This window comes from Eriocheir sinensis, chromosome 1 (assembly GCF_024679095.1).
Source record: "Eriocheir sinensis breed Jianghai 21 chromosome 1, ASM2467909v1, whole genome shotgun sequence".
Lineage (NCBI taxonomy): Eukaryota > Metazoa > Arthropoda > Malacostraca > Decapoda > Varunidae > Eriocheir > Eriocheir sinensis.
Genome location: NC_066509.1, coordinates 2,594,576 through 2,616,157, shown reverse-complemented (window position 1 = coordinate 2,616,157; position 21,582 = coordinate 2,594,576). Strand labels below are relative to the sequence as shown.

The window sequence follows — 21,582 nt, the reverse complement described above, 5'->3', positions numbered from 1 at the left end:
TGTTTCCACATCAATGTAGTGAATTTTCTGTTCCAGGGACGTCAGTGGAGATCTCAGCTGTGCCGGCTAAGACCGAGTTCCCGTGTCGATGGATTGCACGTCGGGTGGTGGCAACTTGTTGACGCTCATACTAAACATATTTATCACCAAATGTTAAAATTTTGTATTTTAACTGCACTAATAAAATTTCCTTCTTTGTTAAGGAAAGGTAAAGGTAGATGATGTTGTAAAATCAATACATAACACTTATTGGCATGTTTTTATTGAGATTCCAAGTTAATATGAAAATGTTATAAAGAAAATTGTATCCAATATTGTGAAAAATTTAACCCTACACAGATATGGAAGTATCATACAAGTGAAAAGTATTATTTGTGTACTTAACACATCTAAGATAACTGGATATGGACGGATCACTTTGAAACATAAGATATGCAAGCATCATATTCATGAAAAAATATTGCATACTCAAACCACTTAAAAGATAACTAGATATGGACGGATCTCTTTGAAACACAAGATATATACCAGTACAAAAGTCATGACCAAATTGGCATGGGCAGCATATTCTTAGAGGACCTGAAGTTTTGTATGCACAGAATAAATATTTTAATATATATACATGCAGCCATTTTTTCTTTCACATGGTTTCTCTGCATACAGTCCACAAACTATTCACTTTTTTCTTTTTCTTGCATGAATTTTGATCTTGTAGTGTATTTTCATAGACTACTTACTGTAACACTTTTGCCTTCACTTCATACATCAATATAATTTTCATGTTTGTTGCTCTGCTAACTACACTCTATCATTTGCCTTTGCCAGTATAATTTTGGTATTTGTAGTTGTTAATTATGTGCCATTATCATTCATTTACAATTTAATTTTTACATAACTTTTAATTACTGTTACTGCTAATTATAATTATATCACTTAATTTTGCCAGTTTCATATTCATTACTATGACCTTACAGCCTTGGCAGCTACATGTGTATCACTCAGAGGAGCTGCTCAGGGCAGGCATCAGGCAACTGTGTACCTCTATTAAAAAAAAGTGCTGCAACCTAATTTTTGTGGCCTTGGCGTACATTCCCACATGAACAGGCTCATCTAATTTTTAAGCATTTTTTATAAGATTATATTTACAGAGTTGTGCAAGTTTTATATGGATATATGATGAATGTTAGGGAAATGTTAATTTATCAAATTATTTTTGCAAAGTCAGTTTGCCAAATTTTCATGTGATTTCCTAAATATTTTACACGGCTATTATAAACAGAGTTGTTGTCACACCATGAAAATAAATTTTTTGATTACTCTGAGTTTGAACTTGGCATCTACACATTTAACAGCAAAAGGCACAGCAAGATGCATAACTCAAGCATAATTACAAGTAATATTGAATATATTGCTACTCAGGACTAAGTTAACATTATTAAACAAACTATGTATGTAGACAACTAATACGAGATTACTTTGGTGGAGCTACTGTCGTTGTTATTTGTTTGGGCACTGAAACGCCAGGATCCAAAAGTCACTACACAAAGATAGATACTTGGTAGATTTTTGGATTATTGATAAAAACTTAAAATTACAATAAAACCATAATATTATAAATAAACCTTTAAGAAAACTATAAGTCTGGAATGGAAGGAATGCATCAGTAGTATGTCACCAATCATCAAATACTTTACTGGTGGAAGTATTTTCAAGTGGAAACAGGATTTGGCCAAATCATTGGCTGCAAGGTATTGTGCTTGTCTCCCCTGCCTTTCCCCTTCCCTGAATACTGAACACCACACTGTGTTGCGGGAATGTGCTGAAGACAGCTCCTTACATCAATCCTCATAACTGCAAGCTAAGGTAGATGCGGGCTATTTCAGACTTGCAGTTGATTACAATGACAATACTATGCTGCAGCTGTGGATTTCTATGAGTGTGGAAGGAGCACTCTGACCTAACTAAAATGTGTATACTAACTTCATATAATGAGATGTACACACAGCTGGGTCATTCAAGTACAAATCATGAAAACACTTATATACATACTATAATGCATAAAAAAAAATCGTCACATGTAACATTAAAAACTAAGCTACTGAATATTGAACTGTAGCTGCTGCTGCTTTAGCGTTCAATAAAACAAACATACAACTAAACCTGGAAGCAAGAGAAACCTTTTTTTCTAACAGAGTGAGAGAAGTGCCAGAGACTATACATCACAAATAAAAATATATTTCCATAACATGGACTTTGTGATAATAATAACATGTGGTTATCAAATTTTAAAAATACAATACTGATTTCTGGAATGTTCGTGTGTGGGGGGGATGGAGGTCAGTAGACAAGTGGTACGGCCCGCGCAATAAAAGAAAAATATCCACCAGTGGGAAGGTTTTTGTTGGGGTTCGTTGTGATTTTGGTTGTGGTTGTGTGGCTGTGGTCGGGTGGCTTTGTTTTAGCCCCTTCCTGCTGTTCTCTAGTGCTGGGGAGTCAGTGTGGCCGCGGGGACGGACATAGCCGTTATTTCTTCCCCTTGATAGTTATGGTTACGTGGCTTCCCAAGATGTAAAATGAAGAAAGATAAATCCGCTGCTTGCTTCTGTGTTTCTTAATTTTTCTGCTACTATGCATTTTAGTAATTGAGCACCTCTGATACCCCACAAGACCTGGCCCTGTCCTTATACTGCCAGAGGGAGATGGGTTGGAGGTGTAATTCTCACGTGACAGACAGCTCAGTACATCCACTCTCCATTATGACTGTTGGGTGACTGGCTCAAGAAATCATGACAAGGGTCACTTTGGGCTAAGACTGGGGCCCTGTGGGGGTGCACCTCACACACTCAGATATGTCCCAATGGGGATGTATTGCATCTTACAGGTTGAGGAGAGCCCAGCTGTCTGATGGAGAAATGCCATTTGACTTGACATTTCATATTTGATCTTGACTTCATTATATGCACCAAAAAATTGTGCAAGTGCATTGTTTGTGTATTTTGAATACCAGATGTATATTCCTTCAGAGTCTTTTAGCATTTTATCGAAAATCAAACTTGAGAAGTTTATAACTGGAAGATGAAACAGTTTGTGAAGGCATTCATGCACATAATGCAAAAATAATGCTTTCTGAGATTATGTTGTGAGCAGACATGCTATTACTTCTATATCACAAAGGTGGAAAGGGGCAGTAACACAGGATGCCACTCCCTTTTATCTGGTTAGGGGGGAAATCTCTTTATACATAACTATCCCTGATGGATTATTGCATATGAATTAAAAGGTGCTCCGATTCCATTGAGACTTAAAGATTACTCATTCCCTTAGTAATTTAGAGATTCTTCCCTCTTTGAGATTCATGATATTGTCCCCTCCTTCCTCTGTGCCCAAAAATTATATTCCAACCACAATAACCATGTGTTCATACAATGGAGTTTGTAATTCCTACAAAATGTTTATATATCTAACATGCCATTTCCCTCTTACTGATCAGTCCTACATAACCACCCTGCAAAACTCTGATATCTTGTATGAGTCTTTCTTCACAGCAAATGCCTGGGGCTTAAAGAGCTACAGGGTTACAGAGCCCCAGCACCGACTCACACAACTTATCGCTAGTGGACAAATCGTTATGGATCGGATTCTTGGTGGTTGAAGAGGGAGCATGTTGTATTTGTACCTAAGAAACCTTCTGTGCTGCAGCAAACACACACACACACACACACACACACACACACACACACACACAACACACACACACACACACTTGCACATATGCTGCCTGTATGTCTAGCCTATTTTTACTAACTGGAAGAATCCTTTACTTCATTTCTTCCCTAAAGAGGTTACTTCACACACTCCCTGGCAGCATTGTTCACTTGGGAATGTTTCAAAAGGGAAACTTCCTTGAGCACAACCTTTAAAGAAAACCTGAAGGAGGCATCACAACAATCTTGGTGAGTCAGACCTGATGGACAGTCTTCAAACAACAACAGTTTCTGAAATGACTTGGCTCATTCTTCAGATATGTGGGAAATTTACACCTTTGCTTAGGCCCTCTCAATCTTAACTCATTGGCAGAAGGAATGTGTGATGATCATTACTTTTAACCCGGTAGCAGCGGGGATCATGTTTCTTAATGGTCCCTCTAAGCATGAAAAATGAGTAAAAATTATCACTCACACAAACCATTTCATAATACATATCAAAGCATTTGTGATCAGTTTTTGCATCATCTATTTTGGGGGGTTTGTATCATGGCACAAATTTGGCCTGTCGCTGCTACCGGGTTAAACTTAACATGAAATCCAGACCTAAAATAGATTAACAATGCAGGTTATAACAGACATTGAACAATAAGAAAACACAATGATGCGATGTGTTTTTACCATAACCAAGGTATCATTGTGGAGATGGCAGTCAGTGGTGGTGGTGATGGAAGAGGCGGGAGCGCAGGAGTGGGGTGAGGAAGGCCACGAAGAAGGCCACCAGGAGACTTGAGTTGAGCAGCACTTCTGGGGCGGCGACCTGGGTGGCTGTCCCTCTTAGCAGATCTGTGTCTCCTGTAAGTATGGGAGTGGAAGGGTTGGTCAGGGCCAGGCAAGGGTGCAGGGCTGGGGGGTGACACTTGCTCCTTGCTATATGACTTAGTGAAGGCAATTAAAGCCACTTAGCTGAGTAGTTTACCCGTGGAAGTGGTGGAGCAGATGTTATGTTTTCATGCAAATTCAAAATAGCAGATACAATCCATGATAAATTTACATGAATAATTTGTTCTTACTTAGATGTGCACAATAGTACATATATTTTGCCACCAGAATAGTAAAAACACTAAGAAGAATACATCTGCTGGTTAATTTTGTATTACTGTCAGTGTAAGATATGTTTCACTAACTTTTGGTCTTTTATTAGGTATAGACTTTTATGCAATTATGAAATGAATAAACCACATACAAGGAACATGGCAACAGCTTCCTTGCTAGAGGTTACATCAGAGATTTATGCATCAGCCCAAAGGATGAAGAAACAGCACATACCCATTTGGAACCTCCAGGGGGGCGAGGACTTCTTGCCATCACCGCCTCGGGAGTACGCCAACACACGGAGCATGTAGGACTTGCCCGGCGCCAGATCAGTAATGTAGGTCTCCAGGGGGGAGCCGATGAAGACGAGGCTGTCATTGGCCGTTGTGAAGTCTTGGTCAGCCTCCCAAACCTTGACCTGCGACCAGAGGAAAAAGTAGGTACGTCATTAATCAAACACAAATTACCAAAACGACTTGTACTAAATCATTTTCACACTAAATCTCACTCCAGCTTCAACCACTTAGCAATGTGTCGTGAGGGTACATGCATGAGTTACACATACCTTGTACCCAATGAGCGGTTCTTCCATAGGGGTGGGCGTAACACCTCGCCAGGTAACCCTGATGGTGCTGGGATCGATGGGGTACACCCGGACAGCATTGGGCGGCATGAGGGGTGGGTGGCGCCAAGTGCGTTCTGGAAGGGAGGTGAGATACAGAAATTAACAAGAAGCTCTCCCTCATCCTCTAGTAAGCTCTTCACCCATCCATCTAGTACTTTCAAAGCTTTTCTGGCCCTAGTACTGAGAAAGATAAGATTCGTTACTTGACAGATTGCAGACTTATAATGGAGAAAATGAAGTGTTGCAGTGCTGTGAGTCATTCCTTCAACTACCTCTGCAGTTTCCTCAGCAGTCACTAACACACACTAATGATGGATCCTTCTTTTATTCATCCCATTATTCATCATCCCTTTACTGACATAACCAATCATTCTACCTGTTCCACTATTCCAACACTCTTCAGTTCTCTTCATAAGCTCTTCACCCATCCATCCTCTAAATGAACCTTCTATTATATTCACAGTTTTTTCATTGTTAAGTTGAAAGCAAAAGTTAACCTCCACCTGTTAACTCATTAGGTATTGTTTTTGCCCCCTTCCCCTTTTTTTTAGTCTTCTCCTCTCACTGTCTCTGTTTATTTTTCACAGCTATTTCTGGTCACTGAAGGGACTGTGTTTGGGTCTATGATGTCCTTTCATGGAGCTCACTACTACTACTACTACAACAACTACTAACAAAAAGAAGAAGAACAAGAACCAGAAAAAGGAGAATAAGAAAAAGAAGAAGACTAGTGAGGGCATTACCTACCCCTTCCCCAAGACAACACTCCACAGCTCATCTACTCACCCAAGAACCGCTCACTCTCAGGTCCGGAGCCAGCCTGGTTGTAAGCCATGACACGCACCCAGTAGAAGGTGTTGGGCACCAGGCCGACGATGAGTCCGTGAGGCTCTATACCGCGCTGCAGCTTGATGATGTGGTCCGTCTCGTTGTCCTCCCGACGCCAGTACTTGATCTGTGGACGTGTTAGTGGTTGGGGTGATGTAACGATTTATACACAGTGTTTCTCCACCCCTTCCTTTAAAGAATGGAGAGGGCCTACTACATTTTTTATTAATTTGAGAATGAATATAGACTCTCACTCTCATGCATGTATTTTTCTCATTTATTTACTCACTTCTTAACACCTTGACTGCGGGTTTCCTAAAAGAAGACATCACCAAGCTACAGGAATGGAACAAAAAGTGGCTGCTACAACTCACTGAAGTAAAGTGTAAAATGCTCCACTATCCACCACATAGGCAGAGAGAGACCTGGGAGTATGTGTTACCAGCCTACCAGTGAAAGCCAAATCCATCCCAATTGCAGCGGATGGGTTAAGGGTTCCCTGTATACCAGGGCTACTCAACCATTATGAGCAAAGGTCCAGTTAGACAAGTACAATTGAGTAGCCCTGCTGTATACCAACAAAATTAATCTTTTCTACAACCATTCCTTCCTTCACACCTCATATGTTGCTCTTCTCCCCCCACTCTCACGTTTCCCCGTCCACTTACCCGGTAGCCAATAAGTTTTCCACGGATGTTCTCCCTGCTTGGCTCAATGGGCTGCCATGTGACGTTGAGGGAAGTGGCGTTGTGGGCAAAGGCAGACACCTCTGTGGGCTGGACCTGTGGCATGTCCTCTGCTGTGAAGACCTCCACCGGCTCGCTGATGGGGCCGGGACCCTGGCTGTTCCATGCCTGCAGTAGAGGGGAACAAAGGCTGTATTCATTTCCACTCGTCTCTAGTTTATTTTGATAGCCATTCTCTGCATTTTTTCACAGACATCACAGACTTTAAATTGGTTTGGCCACATGGAGCAAATGGAGGAGAGTAAGATGACCAGGAGGGTGTAGGTGAGTGAGATAGAGGGAGGGAATGTTAGAGGATGACCTACAGTGAAATGGAGAGATAGGGTGCAGGAGTATGTCAGGGAGAGGGGGTGAAAGATCCTTGAGAAACTTTGAGCAGGCAAGGAGGGAGTGTCTGGATAGAGAGAGATGGAAACTCTTTTGCCGCGACCATCCCCTGGTGGAAGCTCCTAGGAGCAGGCGTCAAAGATGAATGAATGAATGAATGAATGAATGTTCTGCCTGTTCTATTCATCCCCCCCCCTCCCCACACACACACCTATTTTTTTTTTACAGCTAAGGAGACAGTTCAAGGGCGTAAAGAAAAATATTAAAAAAAAGCCCGCTACTTACTGCTCCTGAATAGAGATCAAAGGAGTGTCAAAGGAGTCTCCATGCCTCTTTTGAACACTCACACAACCCTTATAAAAACAATGAAGACATGTGTCCTGATCATCCGTGCAAGCATACTAGTCTGACAAGCTTCAAATCCACCCTCGCCTTTACTTCAACCCTTCCCACTCTCCCTAGACAAACCTAACACCCTGACAACCTTAACCACACACCTGGATCTTCACTTCGTACTGCGTGTAGAAGTACTTGGTGCGGCTAACTTCCACCACGTGCATGCCGATGTTCCCGCGGTCCCTCAGCACCACCTTCTGGAACTCCGTCTCCGGGTCGATGACTGTGCGGCGCCAGAACAGCTTGTAGTACACCCCTGGGGCATTCTGGTGCTCCCCGGACAGCGGCTGCACGGTGGAAGGGGTTTGGGGTCAGTTAGTTACATATACAATGGGCTCTCAGTATACTGCATGGGGGATATGTAACAGAAAGGATCGTATATGTTGTAATTCCAATGACTGTAGGATTGATGGCATATGAAGTTAGTTATATGTATGGGTTCTTCCTATGCTTGGGGGATAGTATGTGACAGAAAGACTTGTGTGTGTTATAACTCCAGTGATTGAAGGATGGATGGGGTTTAAGCTAAGTTAGTTATGTGTACAATAGCCTCTCAATATACCACGTCGGAAATTCGTGACAGAGAGACTTGCATATGTTGTAATTCCATGCCACTGAAACCCCATTCAAGTACTAACACTGCACCACACGAAGATTAGCTGTGTAGCAAGAAGGTCGAATAACAACTTTCTAATAAGGACACAGAATGAAACACAGGGAAAGGAAAAACAAAATAATATGATGAAGAGACACTAGGAATGAGAGAAAAATTGACTGTGATGTGTGAAGGGAAAGAAACAAGGGGAGTTAATTCTGCATGGGTCGGGTTTGGGTCCCCTAGAAGCTGTGTGTGTGTGTGTGTGTGTGTGTGTGTGTCGCCCTTACCTCCCACGTGATGGTAAGGTCCCCAGTCTTGCCTCCACCGCCGCCAAGGTTACGCGGGGTGGTGAAGGGGCGGTCTGGCCTCGTGTTGGCCTGGAACAAAACATTTACAATCAAGGTTTATGTTTACAATCATGGTAGTTTCTTATGCTTAACACACATACACAAAGATAAATAATACAGTAATATAAATAAATAAAATACAATGCTCTGCTACACACTTATGTTGATTTGTATTTTAAGAATTTTCACACACACACACACACACACACACACATATATATATACCTGAGGTGAGGCCTTGGAGTACTGCCCCTCTCCTAGGATGTTGACACCTTGCACCCTGAACTCATGAGCGGCCCACGGCGAGAGGACATCACCAAGCTCATATTCCATGCGTCCGTTGTTGCTGTCAATGAGCTGTGGAAGGGAAGGTGGTCAGGTGTTTTGGCGACGAGGGATGGTCAAGGTAAAATGTCGAGAGGCTGTGGAAATGAAGCTTTATAAGTACGCCCAAAATTGAGCTCCCTTCTTGTTCCTCATTCAGTTTCCTTTGTTTGGGGCAGTGTCTAGTGGGCCATTTTGTTCCTGTTTTTGTTTTTTTCCCCTTGAGCTGCCTCCCTAGCTGTAAAAAATTTGCTTCTGTCTGTTAGTTGTGTAAAAGAAGATACAGTGGTTGACATACGCTATTCGCAGAGAGGTTGTTGTTGAGATGTTAAGAGGTTGCAAAAAGGAAGTTTAAAGAGTATATTTCCTTCTGTCCATGAGTTGTGTACTATAAGATACCTACAGCTGACACACACACTATTCACAGAGCATAATGTATCGTGGGATGATTCAAGATAATCTGTTGAGAGGCTGCAGTAATTAAGTTTAACGAGTATGTTTGCTTCTGTCCATGAGTTGCGTTATAGAAGATACCTACAATTCATGCATGCTATTCATAGAGAGGCTGTTGTTGTTGTTTAGATGTTGAGAGGCTGTGGAATTTGCTGCAGTTCATGAGTTGTTGAAAAGAAAATACCTACAGCTGAAGAAATGGCTATGGACCGGCAACAGTGGAGGAAGCTCATATCCCGTCCAACCCCACCATAGGGAATAAATGGACGTTAAACGATGATGATGATGATGATGATGATGAGAGCACAGAGCATAATGTACCGTGGGATGATAAACTCAACCTTTCAGTTCTCTCCTTTTCACACTCTGATATTCAACTCACCGTGGCCTGAATATTCTTGGCAATGGTTCCCCACTCGCGGGTCCATTGTGTGCGGGTCTGGATGTTGTAGGACTCGATGGGCTTGCCGTTGCTCGCCCCGTTGGTCCACTGAATGCGTCCCCTCGTGCTGGTCAGGCCAACCGCTGCGACGCCACCTGAAGGCAGAGGGAGGCGTTTTATTCATCGTCTGACACTTCACTTTTTTATCCTTTCTCCATTAATTTCTCTCCCTTTTAAGCTTGCAGCAACATCATAATCATAACCATCTATTACCCCATAACCTGTAGCCAGGATATGGAATGAAGTAATGGTAAAATTTCAGTGAGTCATTGGGTTCATGTTTCCTCTGAATTGTGTTTTTTCATACAGATTTTGTCTACTGTAACATGTAACGAAAACACAAGTAATATCTCTCTTGATTATGTTGTATTAAAAGGAAAAGGACTTCCTGGAATTTCTATTCAGATATTTTAGCCTGAAAATCCACAAAACTGAGGGTCTGCTATATGTCTGCTTGATGTCTCTCCCTGGCTATAAACATATGTAAAGGCAATGTCATCCTGTGGCCATACCTGGAGGTCCTGGTGGGCCATGGATGATGAGGGTGGTGGAGATGGAGATTTTGGCAACAGGAGTCACGGCCACACACTCATAGACACCAGCGTCCTCCAGCTTGAGGTCCGAGATCCTCAGATGGCCGGAGCGGTACCCCTGGGCGGAGGAAGACCACGTGTTAAAAGTCAGTGGTGAATGATGACAGGTAGATAGACATTTGAGAGGACTGAGCTGCAACCTTACATTCCAAAGACACGAGGAATCAGAGACAGACAAGTACAGGCAGCAGAGGAATGACAAGATTCTTTACCCAACAAGATCATCATCATCATTTCGTTTACCGTCCGTTTTCACTCTTCCTGAGCGGTTGGACGCTTTATGGCTCTCCTCCATTCTACTCTGTCTTCTGCCTGATGTTCATCCAATCCCATCAAGGCCAAGTCCTCCTGTATACACCTTCTCCACGTTTTCCTAGGTCTACCAACTGGTCTTCTTCCTTCTACCTCTAATCTCTCCACAACTCCCAGCACTGTATCCTCCCCTGCTCTCTTTATATGTTCAAACCATTGGAGTCTTTCCCTTCTGAACACTGTTTCCAGGTCCTCTACTCCACATCTGTTTGCTACATCTGCACTGGACACCCTATCTTGCCACCTTGAAACCCTAATATATAAGACTGGTAGGTTGATGTCAAAAAGATTCATCCTCAATCAGTATTCTTTGGTTTCGAGTATCAAAACAATTCCTGAACACATGTAAGAAATTAGCATAAAATTACTATGTGACAATATCCTGAGAGAGTAAGACAAATTTCAATAGTGTGGATTTGTACCTTTTTGTACGGTGGATACCTCTTGGCAATGTACACCTCCTGCTCCTTGCGTTTCAGGTAGAGCGAGGACTCATAGGGGTTGTCCTGCAAAGGGAAGGACGCATTAGATCACACACGCCAATTTCAGTACTATGTTGCATTATGAGTCAGAAAACATTGTTACGGGATGCAAGACCACGCAGCAGCTGCTTCAGTATACTCACGTAGAGGTTGTATCTGCGTCTCTGGTACTCGTAGTCATAGCCCTGTTGCAAGAAAACAAAGCAAAGCAAATGAACATGGCCGAAACACAAACGGAAGGACACAACACACACTGAATTCAGTTATAATAAGCTAAGAATCAAGCACTTAAGGTGGCAAAAAAAAATTACTAAAATGAAAGAGGATTAGGAACATAAAACAACAAACTGAAACTGAAATATGAGAAGGATTAACAAGCACTGCATATGAAGCATGTAAAAACTAAGATATTTCAGTAAAACACACACAAACACACACACACACACATACACATGGGAGATGAAATTCAACGTGAAGAAATGTCATGTTAAGGAAATGGGAAAAAGTGTAGAAAGACCAAAATGGACATATAAAATGAGAGATGATGAAATATCAAAGAAAGTAAATGAAGAGAGAGACCTGGGAGTAATAATGCAAGATTATATGCAACCAGAATGTCATATAAATCGGATCTTCGGTGATACATATAACATGGTGAGAAATATAGGTATAGCATTCCACTGCATGGACAAAGAAATTATGAAAAAATTAATAACTACTATGATCAGACCTAAACTAGAATACGCAGAAACAGTGAGGTCTCCACATATGAAGAAACACATAAAAAAACTAGAAAGAATACAGAGGATGGCAACAAAAATGGTTCCAGAACTGGAGGGACTGACATATGAAGAGAGACTAAAGGAAATGGACTTACCAACACTAGAACAAAGAAGAGAAAGAGGAGACCTAATACAAATACATAGGCTATTGAGTAAAATGGAAGAAGTAGATAACGAGAAATTGCTACTAAGCGAGGAACCTTCCAGCAGGAATACTAGAGGACATAGTAAAAAGTTGAGGAAGGGAAGATGCTCAAGAGACATAAAGAAATATAGCTTCCCACAAAGAAATATAGAGGTTTGGAACAGACTAAGTGAAGAAATAGTATCGGCGAAGTGTGCAGAGCTTCAAGGAAAAGTTGGATAATTATAGATACGGAGACGGGACCACACGAGTGTAAGCCCAGGCCCTGTAAAATTACACCTAGGTAAATACAACTAGGTAAATACACAAACAAACACACCTGCATATAGGCCAAGTTACGTAGGAACTCGGTGTCGTCAACATCAATCCTGAGGCCGTTGTGTCGCCAGATGTAAGCCTTGTCCAACAGGGGGTCTGTGTACGCCTCGCACTCCAGGGTGATGTTGTCGCCCTTGGATGATATCACTTCCTCAGGAGGACTGCGGTAGAACTCTGGCTTGCCTGTGTGGGAGGGAGAGGTCTGGGTACTGTTGTGTTGCCTTTAACTCTTAGATGGCGGTGAAACTTTATATAGATGTTCCAAAATTCAGTCAGTCAGTTTTGAATGGCAGAAATATAACAACACTTTCAGATTGTGGTAGAATCTATATATAGACGATAGTTAAAACACCTCTTGTGCGCCGTAACTATATTTATGCTACGGTCCTAAGGTCGGCAGTGACTATATATAGACCATTCATTTTGGGGGAGATACTCTTCAAATACTGTCACTGCCTAAGGGTTGATGCACTCCAGAGATAGCCATACATACTGAAAATAAGAACAAGTGATGAACTAAATACATAGCAACAACAATTCCTATTCAACAACTCACGGAGGACTTCCAGCCAGCCATAACTGATGTCTGAGCCGTAAACATTCTCGGCCATGCAGGAGTAGTTCCCTCGGTCCTCCCGGGAGACAGGATCAATGACCAGGTTGCCGTTGCGTAGGATTTTTCTTCTTCCGCCTGCAGGGACAACAAACAGACTTGGTAGATATAAAGTAAATAAATAAATAAATAGGTACAATGCCTTCACAACTAACACCCAAAAGTCCAGCATGAGTCCACACCAAATCCTCTTATACACTTATTCAACTCCACAATGGACCTCAACTTCCCATCCTATCCACTTTCTCCGTAAACACTTTCCTTATTATTCATTTCCCACCCATCCATTCACATTTTAAATACTCCCTTTCCCTTCATTTCACCGTTACCGTCCCGCTCTCCCCACTCACCATTTCCGACAACGAGTCCATTCTGCCGCCACGTGAATTTGGGTTTGGGAGCGGCCTCGGGGTTGCACACGATGGTCACGTTCTTCCCCTCAGCGGCGTACATCTCTGTCTCCAGGGGCTGCTTGCGGAAAGTGGGCGGCAACTCTGCATGGGGAGGGGAGGGGAGGGGAGTAAGGTAAGATGTTTGGGGCGAGTTAAAAAGTGAGTAAAATCTAGGTTGGCGTTAGTTTAAGTTGAATTGCATCAGGTTAGCTCCCACTTTTTTTTTTCTTCTTTATTCTAGTTGCTATATATTTCGGGCAAGTCATTTATTTATCTCAGTATTTTCAGTCTTATCTATCATTTTCCTTTTCTACCAGCTGTTATATAATTAGAGTAAGTCATATAATCAGCTCAGTATATTAATTCTTATCACCCATCTACAGTTTTCCATAATCCTTCTCTATCCTATCCCTGACATTCCTCCGTCCTTTGTCCTCACTTCATGGCAAGGTGTTGTACTTACTGATGTTATATAATTAGAGTAAGTCATATAATCAGCTCAGTATATTAATTTTTATCCCATCTCCATCTTTTCCATAATTTTTCTCTATCCTATCCCTGACATTCCTCCGTCCTTTGTCCTCACTTCATGGCAAGGTGTTGTACTTACTGATGTTATATAATTAGAGTAAGTCATATAATCAGCTCAGTATATTAATTTTTATCACCCATCTACAGTTTTCCATAATCCTTCTCTATCCTATCCCTGACATTCCTCCGTCCTTTGTCCTCACTTCATGGCAAGGTGTTGTACTTACTTAGCACCTTGAGCTGGCCTGAGGAGTATGTGGTTCCCAGCTGGTTGGACGCCTTGCACTGGTATGTGGCCTCGTCAGACTCCTTCACGCCCTTGATCTTTAGTATGCTGTCCTGCAAACATAAGTAGACACAACATGTACCTGTGCACTTCATATCCCTTCGTCATAAGTTGCCCGTTCAGTAAAGGAAAATTATAATAGATAGTGCTCCCATGAATTTTACTTACAAGTTTTCAGCACAGGACATTTGTAGAGCCCTCCCATATTTTTTTGCACTCATATAGTACTATTTGCATAACTCATTCACTGGAGTCTGTGTAGATTCATGTGTCTCTCTCCCTCCAGTACTTTACATCTTACAGTAAGTCGAAAAAAGAAGAAAAAATGACATAAAAACATGCTCCCTCTCCTTCCACCCTCCTACTAGTCTGTAAAATTGAGTCTAGTGAGAGTATTTTGAAAGTTGAAAAGTTTTTGAAGATACGTAATTCCCACATCCCCCAATCTTGTCTCATGCCAGGCCTCGTACTCACCACCAGCTCATAGCGAATCTTCTCATCCTCGGTGAGCGTGTCCACCCTGAGAGGCTCCGAGTTCCTGAGCCACTCATAGTCCACGTCCGGGATCCCAAACGCTTCACACTCCCACATCAGGTCTGCACCCTTGGCGATGAACTGGTCTTGCAGGCGGATGGTGAAGCTTGGTTTGGCTGAGGAAAGGAAGGAAAATACAAATATGAGGCACGCACCAAATCTGAAGACATGTTTAGTGGGCAGCCCTTGGTAGAGAAGATAAACATAGGGGCTAATACAGAGTTGTAGACAGAAGGTTAAATAGATGTAGCAGATGTCAAAGCAGTGAAAGCCATTTTTGAAGGATCAGATCATTAAGCCATATTGACAAAGTTGTAATGAGGGCTTTAAAGAAACAACCAAGTGAGCAGAAAACTAGACTTGCAAGGGAAAACTTAGATAAAATGAAAAGGATATATGAAGAACAAGTTACATCTCAGTTGTTTCCATATACAAGTAACAAACAAGGGATTTAGTTGAATATATATATCACTGCATCATGCCTTACCTTGAATACTGAGGGCAATACTATTCTGGATGGCAACCCTTGAATTGTGGGCCCGGCAGATGTAGTCACCCATGTCCGAGGGCTCCACATTGGGCAGGATGAGCACCCTGTTGTAGCTAAGAAGTTGTGCACCGCGAGGGAGCGATGCGCCGCGCCTCGTCCAGTTATATGCTGGAACGGGACTGGTGAAGGGGGAGAAATGAGGTAAAAATGAGCACCTGGCATTGTTGAGCATTTTCGCACAAAGGTTAAACAGATGATCAGTGCTTTTGGTCTTTTGTTTTGGTGACGTGTGTTTCTGATATTTCTAATTTTGTAAAGTGAATGAGTTTTCTTGATGTTAGTGAGCCTATAGTACAGATTATCCTGTTTTGATAAATGGCTTTCTTGTAGTGATTGGCTGATCCTTTTTATAAGTTATATGTTCATTGATTTTTGTTAAAGATTATGATATTATCTTGCCATTTAATGAACCAAGTAAGTTTTGTACTACATGTGACGCTCCCTGATCCTAAACCACAGACCCATGCAGTGACTTACCTTTCAATATGATCTAACTGTCAAAAAATTAAGAATATATTACCATTTCTATCTACTCCCTGCTCTAAAAAGATTCCCCACTACCAAGACCAAATCCCCCTTGGATGGGCCAAGACTCACTATCCAAAAGCGATGCACTCCAGCCTGACGTCCTCGCCCCTGATGGGAGCCTCGGGGAAGGCCTTGGGGAAGTTGTTGGCAAACTTCAGCTGCTGGTAGTTGGCTGTGGTGGGGATCAAAGAGGGTCTTGTATATCAAAATAAACTCTAATCTAGGAAAATGCTTTTGGCTAGCTGTGTTTCAGACTAGAAAAAAAACAAAAAAAAACAGGGAGGGGCAGAAACTTGGAATATGAAAACAAGAATATGCAAAAACAAAGCTATGTACTTAACCCTATCTAGTGCAGGGCTTTTTAAAACACAAGCGTCCAAGCCTTAAGACAAATCACTGGGTCATCTCTGCCCTGTCCAGCCCTGCTCTACCCTGCCTCATCCATACACCAACAGACTGATCCGACAGACTTACGCAGAGGCCCCACTTGCAGGTTGAAGAACGGTCCATTTTTCCCAATACCCGAGACGGTGCTCTGGACGTTGCAGCTGTAGCGCCCATTGTCGATCATGTCCAGGTAGGAGAAGTAGAGGTTGCCGTCGTGTGAGACCATCGTGCGCCGGTCCTCCTCCACCAGGTTCGGGAAGTAGTTACGAGCCCAGTAGTAACGCACATCTGGGGAGCAAAAACCACCTTAACATATCCTCTCCTAAATACCATCGAAGTATTCTGCCATGGTCCAATCTCATTTACTGACTTGTTTAGTGTTTTATCTTATAGGGAAAATTTGACGATAATGATGACAAGGGGGATAAGAAATTGCAGTAGTAGGAGAGAGTTGCTTCTTCTTCTCATATAACATCCTTATTTTCCCTTGAGGGGTTGGATAGGCTATAAGTCTCTCCTACTCTTGACAATCATATACTCTCTTCTACCTGTTGCTCATCCTCCACACACCATCTCCAGGACTTCTTCAATTTTCCAGCTAGTCTCCCCCCTTCTACCTACACCTCCATAGCTCTTCTGATTACATGTAGGGGAGGATTACAGTGATGGCAAACTAAACAAAATCAAGCAAAGCCACACACTCACCCGGGAAGTGCTGTGGGGGGTCGCAGAAGATGGCTTTGCCCCAGTACTGGTTGCCCACTTCATCCGAGCGCTTCAGATTGAACTCGGCTACATAGGCAAAGGACAACTGGATACTCTGGGAGGTGATGGAGCCAAATTCGTTCCTGGCGCGGCAGTGGTACTTCCCTCGATCCTCAACCTGTGGGGATGTGTGTGATGGTTACGAGGAGGGTGGAGAAGAAGAATTCGGAAAGTGAAATTTAACCTAGCCCAACAATAAATTAGTAAAGATCAAGAATTACAGCATCTATAACACAATTCAATGGCGTGTTTAGGCTGCCATAGTAGGTCAGTGCGCGCCCGGGTCTGAGAGGTTGGCAAACGATTAGTCGCTCTGGTGCAATCTAAGCAAGAGAAAAGATGGAGGGAAGAGGAAAAATGAGGAAGAAGACTCCGGGAAGTGAAATTTTACCTTCCTCAAGAACACTAAGTAAATAATGATTAACTAAACAACTTCTATTACACAACCCAACCAAGAAGAAGAAAGGAAGGAAAAGGAGAAAGGAGGAAAGGAAAATGAGTTAAAAGAATGCAGGAAGTGAAATTTTATCTTCCTCAACAACTGTAAATAAATATATCGATAAGGAATTGCAGCTTCAATCACAGAACCCAAGCAAGAAGAAGAAAGGAGGGAAAAGGAGAAACGAGGAAAGGAAAATGAGTTAAAAGAATGCAGGAAGTGAAATTTTATCTTCCTCAACAACTGTAAATAAATATATCGATAAGGAATTGTGGCTTTTATTACACAACCCAAGAATGAGGATAGATGGAGGGAAGAATTTGCAAGGTGAAAATTTACCTTGCCCAACAAAACAACTGTGAATAAATAAAGATCAATTACACAGCCTCTATTACACAACCCAAGAATGAGGAATGACAGAGAATAGGAAGAGAAGGATGAGAGGAGTATACATGCCTGCTTTGGGTCGTTGATGATGAGCGTTCCGCCGGAGACAGTGAAGCGCGGGTCAGAGAGAGGGTCAATAGCACGAGCCATGACTGCCTCGTTCTCGTAGCTCTCCTTATACCAGATGTAGGTGGGCGCCGGGTAACCCTTGGCTGTGGGGTGAGGAGGAGAGCAATGCATAACTACAAACCTTGGTAATATGTAAAGAGATTATTTACAGAGATGGAGTTTTAATTCATATGAAAAACAGAATGATGGAGAAAGACCAGATAGTACAAGACTGAAGCAAATATTAAGTGTATACAGTAAAAGTTCATTAATTTGAATCTGTGTTGTATATGCACTCACCAAGACATGTGACGGAGATGTAGTTTACGACCTCTCGCCGCGCCAGGTCGAAGATTTTGTCCTTGGGCTGAAGGGTGAAGACAGGGGATTGGGGCACCTTCTTGGGGTCTTGGATGATGAGGCCGTACTCGTGGCTCCGCTCCACAGACTCGTCGATCAGATTGTTAATGTTGGCTTGGGGGATCTCACATATGTAGAGAAGAGCCTCCTCCCCGTCCCCCATCAGCAGGCCCCACTCCTTGTGAATCTGTGAGTAGCTGTGTGGGGGCAAGAAAAAGACTTAACCACCAGGCTTGGCAGCTAGGATGATTGTAATGGCTAACTATACTATTAAACAATAACTCTACCTATTTTACTATATTTATCATTTTAGCGTACTTGCCCACCTTATTACTCTTTTTACTTTACTGTCACTGTCTATCACTTTTCACATCAATGTCTAACAATCAAGAGGACTGTGTTTCGATCTATTTTATATTTTCCCTTCATAACTGCTAATGGATCTCAATAATAATAATAATAATAATAATTGACACATGAGAACCCTAATTATTCCTTTCTGACATCACTGTGGCTGAGGCGTGACTGTCCTGGCTATAGATTATGAGTGCTGGCCTATTTTCCTTTATCACTCAGCCCCTGTGTGTGGAGTAAAGTAGCCAAGTCTAAGGGGAGTGGTGAGACTGCACTAAGACAGACTGATGTGGTGCTGGGAGATGCAAGAGCTGACAGAAGCTAAAAGTTGGATGATATTTCCAGGTGTTAGCAACAAGAGTGTAAAGGTTATATATCCTTAACCCTTTACTACTGAGAAAGATAAGTTAGTTTGCTGTATTTCTCTAGTTACAATTACGAAGTTCTGCATCAGTCCCTACACTTCACACTATGCTTTTGAACATTTACAAATATATCTCAGAACACCTTTAGTCACTATGATGCCAACCTGTATGCAAGAAAGTTTGTTTGAGGGCTTGACGCCTGATCGGGTAAGAGTGCCTCCATCATGTCCTGGAAGGAGGTGCCATCCCCTTGGTTCTCCCAGAAGCCGGGGGTCTTCTGGAAACCCGACGTGTACCACTTGCGTTGGAGTGGGTCATTCTCATGGAGGTAGCGGGTGAGGAAGCCATGCTCCCCCTTGTTGCTCACACTTACGAGATCTGAACCCTCCCCATAAGCCTAAAGAAGTGGGAAGATAAGGTTTATTTGGTAGAAATCTCAGATCATGTCAAATTCATGTGACTGAAATATTGGACTCAGAGCCAGCCATCTCAAAAAGAGGTATGTAATTAGTAAATCATGATGAACAAGGTGGAAGTTCTAATAAAGGTGTTAGTGTTGGAGATTTAAATATTCAAACATCAGTGAATTGCATAATTTTCTTCACGGATAAAAATTCCCTTTTCTACAATAAAATAAACTATCAACACTCAATAACCCCATACCTGGCACTGTGCCCTGGCCTGTTCCCTCGTCTTGACAGGTGAGCGGATGAATTTGTAGCAGGAGCTCTTGTAGGTGGACCAGTTGGTGGGGCAGGTCTTCTCCACAGTCCTCTCCAGCAGGGGGTCCCGTAAGATGTTGCTTTGTAGTAGTTGCCCATTCACCCCAGTCACTGTTGCCACCACAGCTGCCACACATACAAACGCCCACACCCCCATTCTGCTGCCAAGGGAAAAGTATTTACTTCAGTTTTACATTGTATAGTCTAACACCAAGCACACCTATCACTCCGCCACCACTGCCACACTCTAATAGCCAGGCCGACAAACTTCTGGGTCATTATTTATTTTCAAATCCTCGCATATAATATTTAGCAGACTGGAGAGGTCTATTTCAGACAAAGACTTTTAATTTCTGGGCAAAATATGATGTTTTTCACATGGAAATAGCTAATATTAACAGAAAACAAAGTAATTACTATGATACATTCACCTAAGAGCTTTCACAGCTGTTTTCCAATGAATAACACTGTCCATGTGAACACACATCATACTTTGCTATTTATCTAGTTTTTCACCCGTTGCACTGTAGAGTTTGACACTCTGCTGCATGTCATGAAACACACGAGAAATTAATTCAGACCAGGAAAGGGTTTTAACAGCACCGGGGATTGAACCTGTGACCAGCGAGATGGGAAAACCACTCCTTAACCAGTTGGCCAAAGAGATACCCAATTCACGGAGTGAGTTTTTGGGAGACTTGCCCATCATGCGGGTCAGGTTCTACAATATTTCACAGGAGGACTGGACGTACCACCACACCATTATTATTTATATATTTCTTCTCAGTCTTGGCTAAGTGTGTAGTCTACATTGACACATGTCCAGAGATGGTTAGGTTCTGTTTGGGTAGATTAAAATTATGGGGGATCAAGCCCCCTCTAGGAAGTTGTTAGGTTTCATTTGGTTGAATGAAAATAATGAGGGGGGGGATGAAGCGGCCATGCCACCAGTACCCCCAGGCATTCTGTGTTATTACTGACTTTATTTCTAAATCTTGGCAAACTATTCATCTTTCTTTGTATTAATTTCCCATGGAAATGGCTAATTGAGGGGGTGAAGCCCCTTCAATAAGAATTATTGTCAGGTCTGCTTAGATTAAAATATGGGGGAGTCAAAGCAACTCTGTCAAGAGATGATGTTAGGCTTGGTTAGATTTGTTTAGTTTAATTGTTAGGATGCAAGCGACTGTGTGCAGCAGGATATCAAAACACCTCTTCATCCGAAATTGACCTCTCCTTTGGCCACTCTACAGTAATTGCTACATGAGAACAACAGTTAGCGGGCTTTATTTTTTCTTAAATCTTTTTGTTGCCCTTGAGTTGCTCTGTGCTGTAAAAAAAAGAAAAATGGTGAAAGTTCTGTCCTGAGCCGGCCACGCCCTGGACGGCTCACCACAACACAGCACACGGCCATGGGTGCTACACTGACAACGATTACTTTAAGGATGATCACCAGGCTCCCCATCACCCTAACACCCCTGAGGTAGCAAGGAGACAGGCGGCCGCTACGTAGGACCCACCCTGAACCCACTTCCTCCTATGGCACCCACACCCATCCCCAATCAACCTCTTCTTGCCTATCCCTCACCTCTCCTGAGCCTGCTGCCACCCGGGGTACTCTCTGCTCCTCGCTGCCTACACACACACGCCTTCCCGAGCTGCCATTTATTGGGAAAACAGAGAGTCACACACCACACCCGGGGTTTAAAAACAACTCGTCCCAACACACTCCCTCTGGCTTGGA

At 42.5% G+C, this 21,582-nt stretch overlaps 2 protein-coding genes across 5 annotated transcripts in view; one reads left to right on the top strand and one right to left on the bottom strand.

The window, feature by feature from the left end:
• LOC127005977 (uncharacterized) overlaps window positions 1-1,316 on the top strand; it is an 8,553-nt gene extending 7,237 nt beyond the window's left edge. For both annotated transcript variants that reach the window (XM_050875486.1, XM_050875537.1), the window contains exon 8: window positions 37-1,316. In XM_050875486.1, coding sequence (XP_050731443.1) covers window positions 37-122 — 86 coding nt within the window. In that variant the 3' untranslated portion in view covers window positions 123-1,316. The remainder of the gene's footprint in view (window positions 1-36) is intronic.
• On the bottom strand, window positions 246-21,582 carry LOC127005748 (contactin-like). Of its 3 annotated transcripts, none has more exons than XM_050874878.1 (26): window positions 21,427-21,582; window positions 19,780-19,999; window positions 19,281-19,513; window positions 18,338-18,594; window positions 17,999-18,141; window positions 17,044-17,221; window positions 16,426-16,626; window positions 16,021-16,123; window positions 15,361-15,542; window positions 14,814-14,989; window positions 14,281-14,392; window positions 13,481-13,624; window positions 13,074-13,208; window positions 12,519-12,700; window positions 11,416-11,457; window positions 11,213-11,296; window positions 10,398-10,536; window positions 9,826-9,980; window positions 8,892-9,023; window positions 8,607-8,696; window positions 7,823-8,008; window positions 6,921-7,106; window positions 6,211-6,379; window positions 5,365-5,498; window positions 5,034-5,217; window positions 246-4,559 (listed from the first exon to the last, which is right to left on the bottom strand). In XM_050874878.1, the coding sequence occupies exons 2-26, from the start codon at window positions 19,993-19,995 to the stop codon at window positions 4,417-4,419; spliced, it is 3,906 nt and encodes a 1,301-aa protein (XP_050730835.1). In that variant the 5' UTR covers window positions 19,996-19,999; window positions 21,427-21,582; the 3' UTR covers window positions 246-4,416. The 3 variants fall into 3 exon arrangements, with proteins under 3 accessions (XP_050730835.1, XP_050730912.1, XP_050730999.1); XM_050874955.1 differs by having other exon boundaries at window positions 19,780-19,996; window positions 21,427-21,579; XM_050875042.1 differs by lacking the exon at window positions 11,416-11,457.

What these genes read in the sequence shown, in the direction of transcription:
- LOC127005748 (XM_050874878.1), bottom strand. Translation starts at nt 19,995, where the DNA reads ATGGGGGTGTGGGCGTTTGTATGTGTGGCAGCTGTGGTGGCAACAGTG. An exon ending in CCCCCCACAGCACTTCCCGG is followed by an intron (nt 16,627 to 17,043) that starts GTGAGTGTGTGG and finishes TTTGCTCCCCAG; the next exon opens with ATGTGCGTTACTACTGGGCT. An exon ending in AACCGCTCATTGGGTACAAG is followed by an intron (nt 5,218 to 5,364) that starts GTATGTGTAACT and finishes CTCTGGTCGCAG; the next exon opens with GTCAAGGTTTGGGAGGCTGA.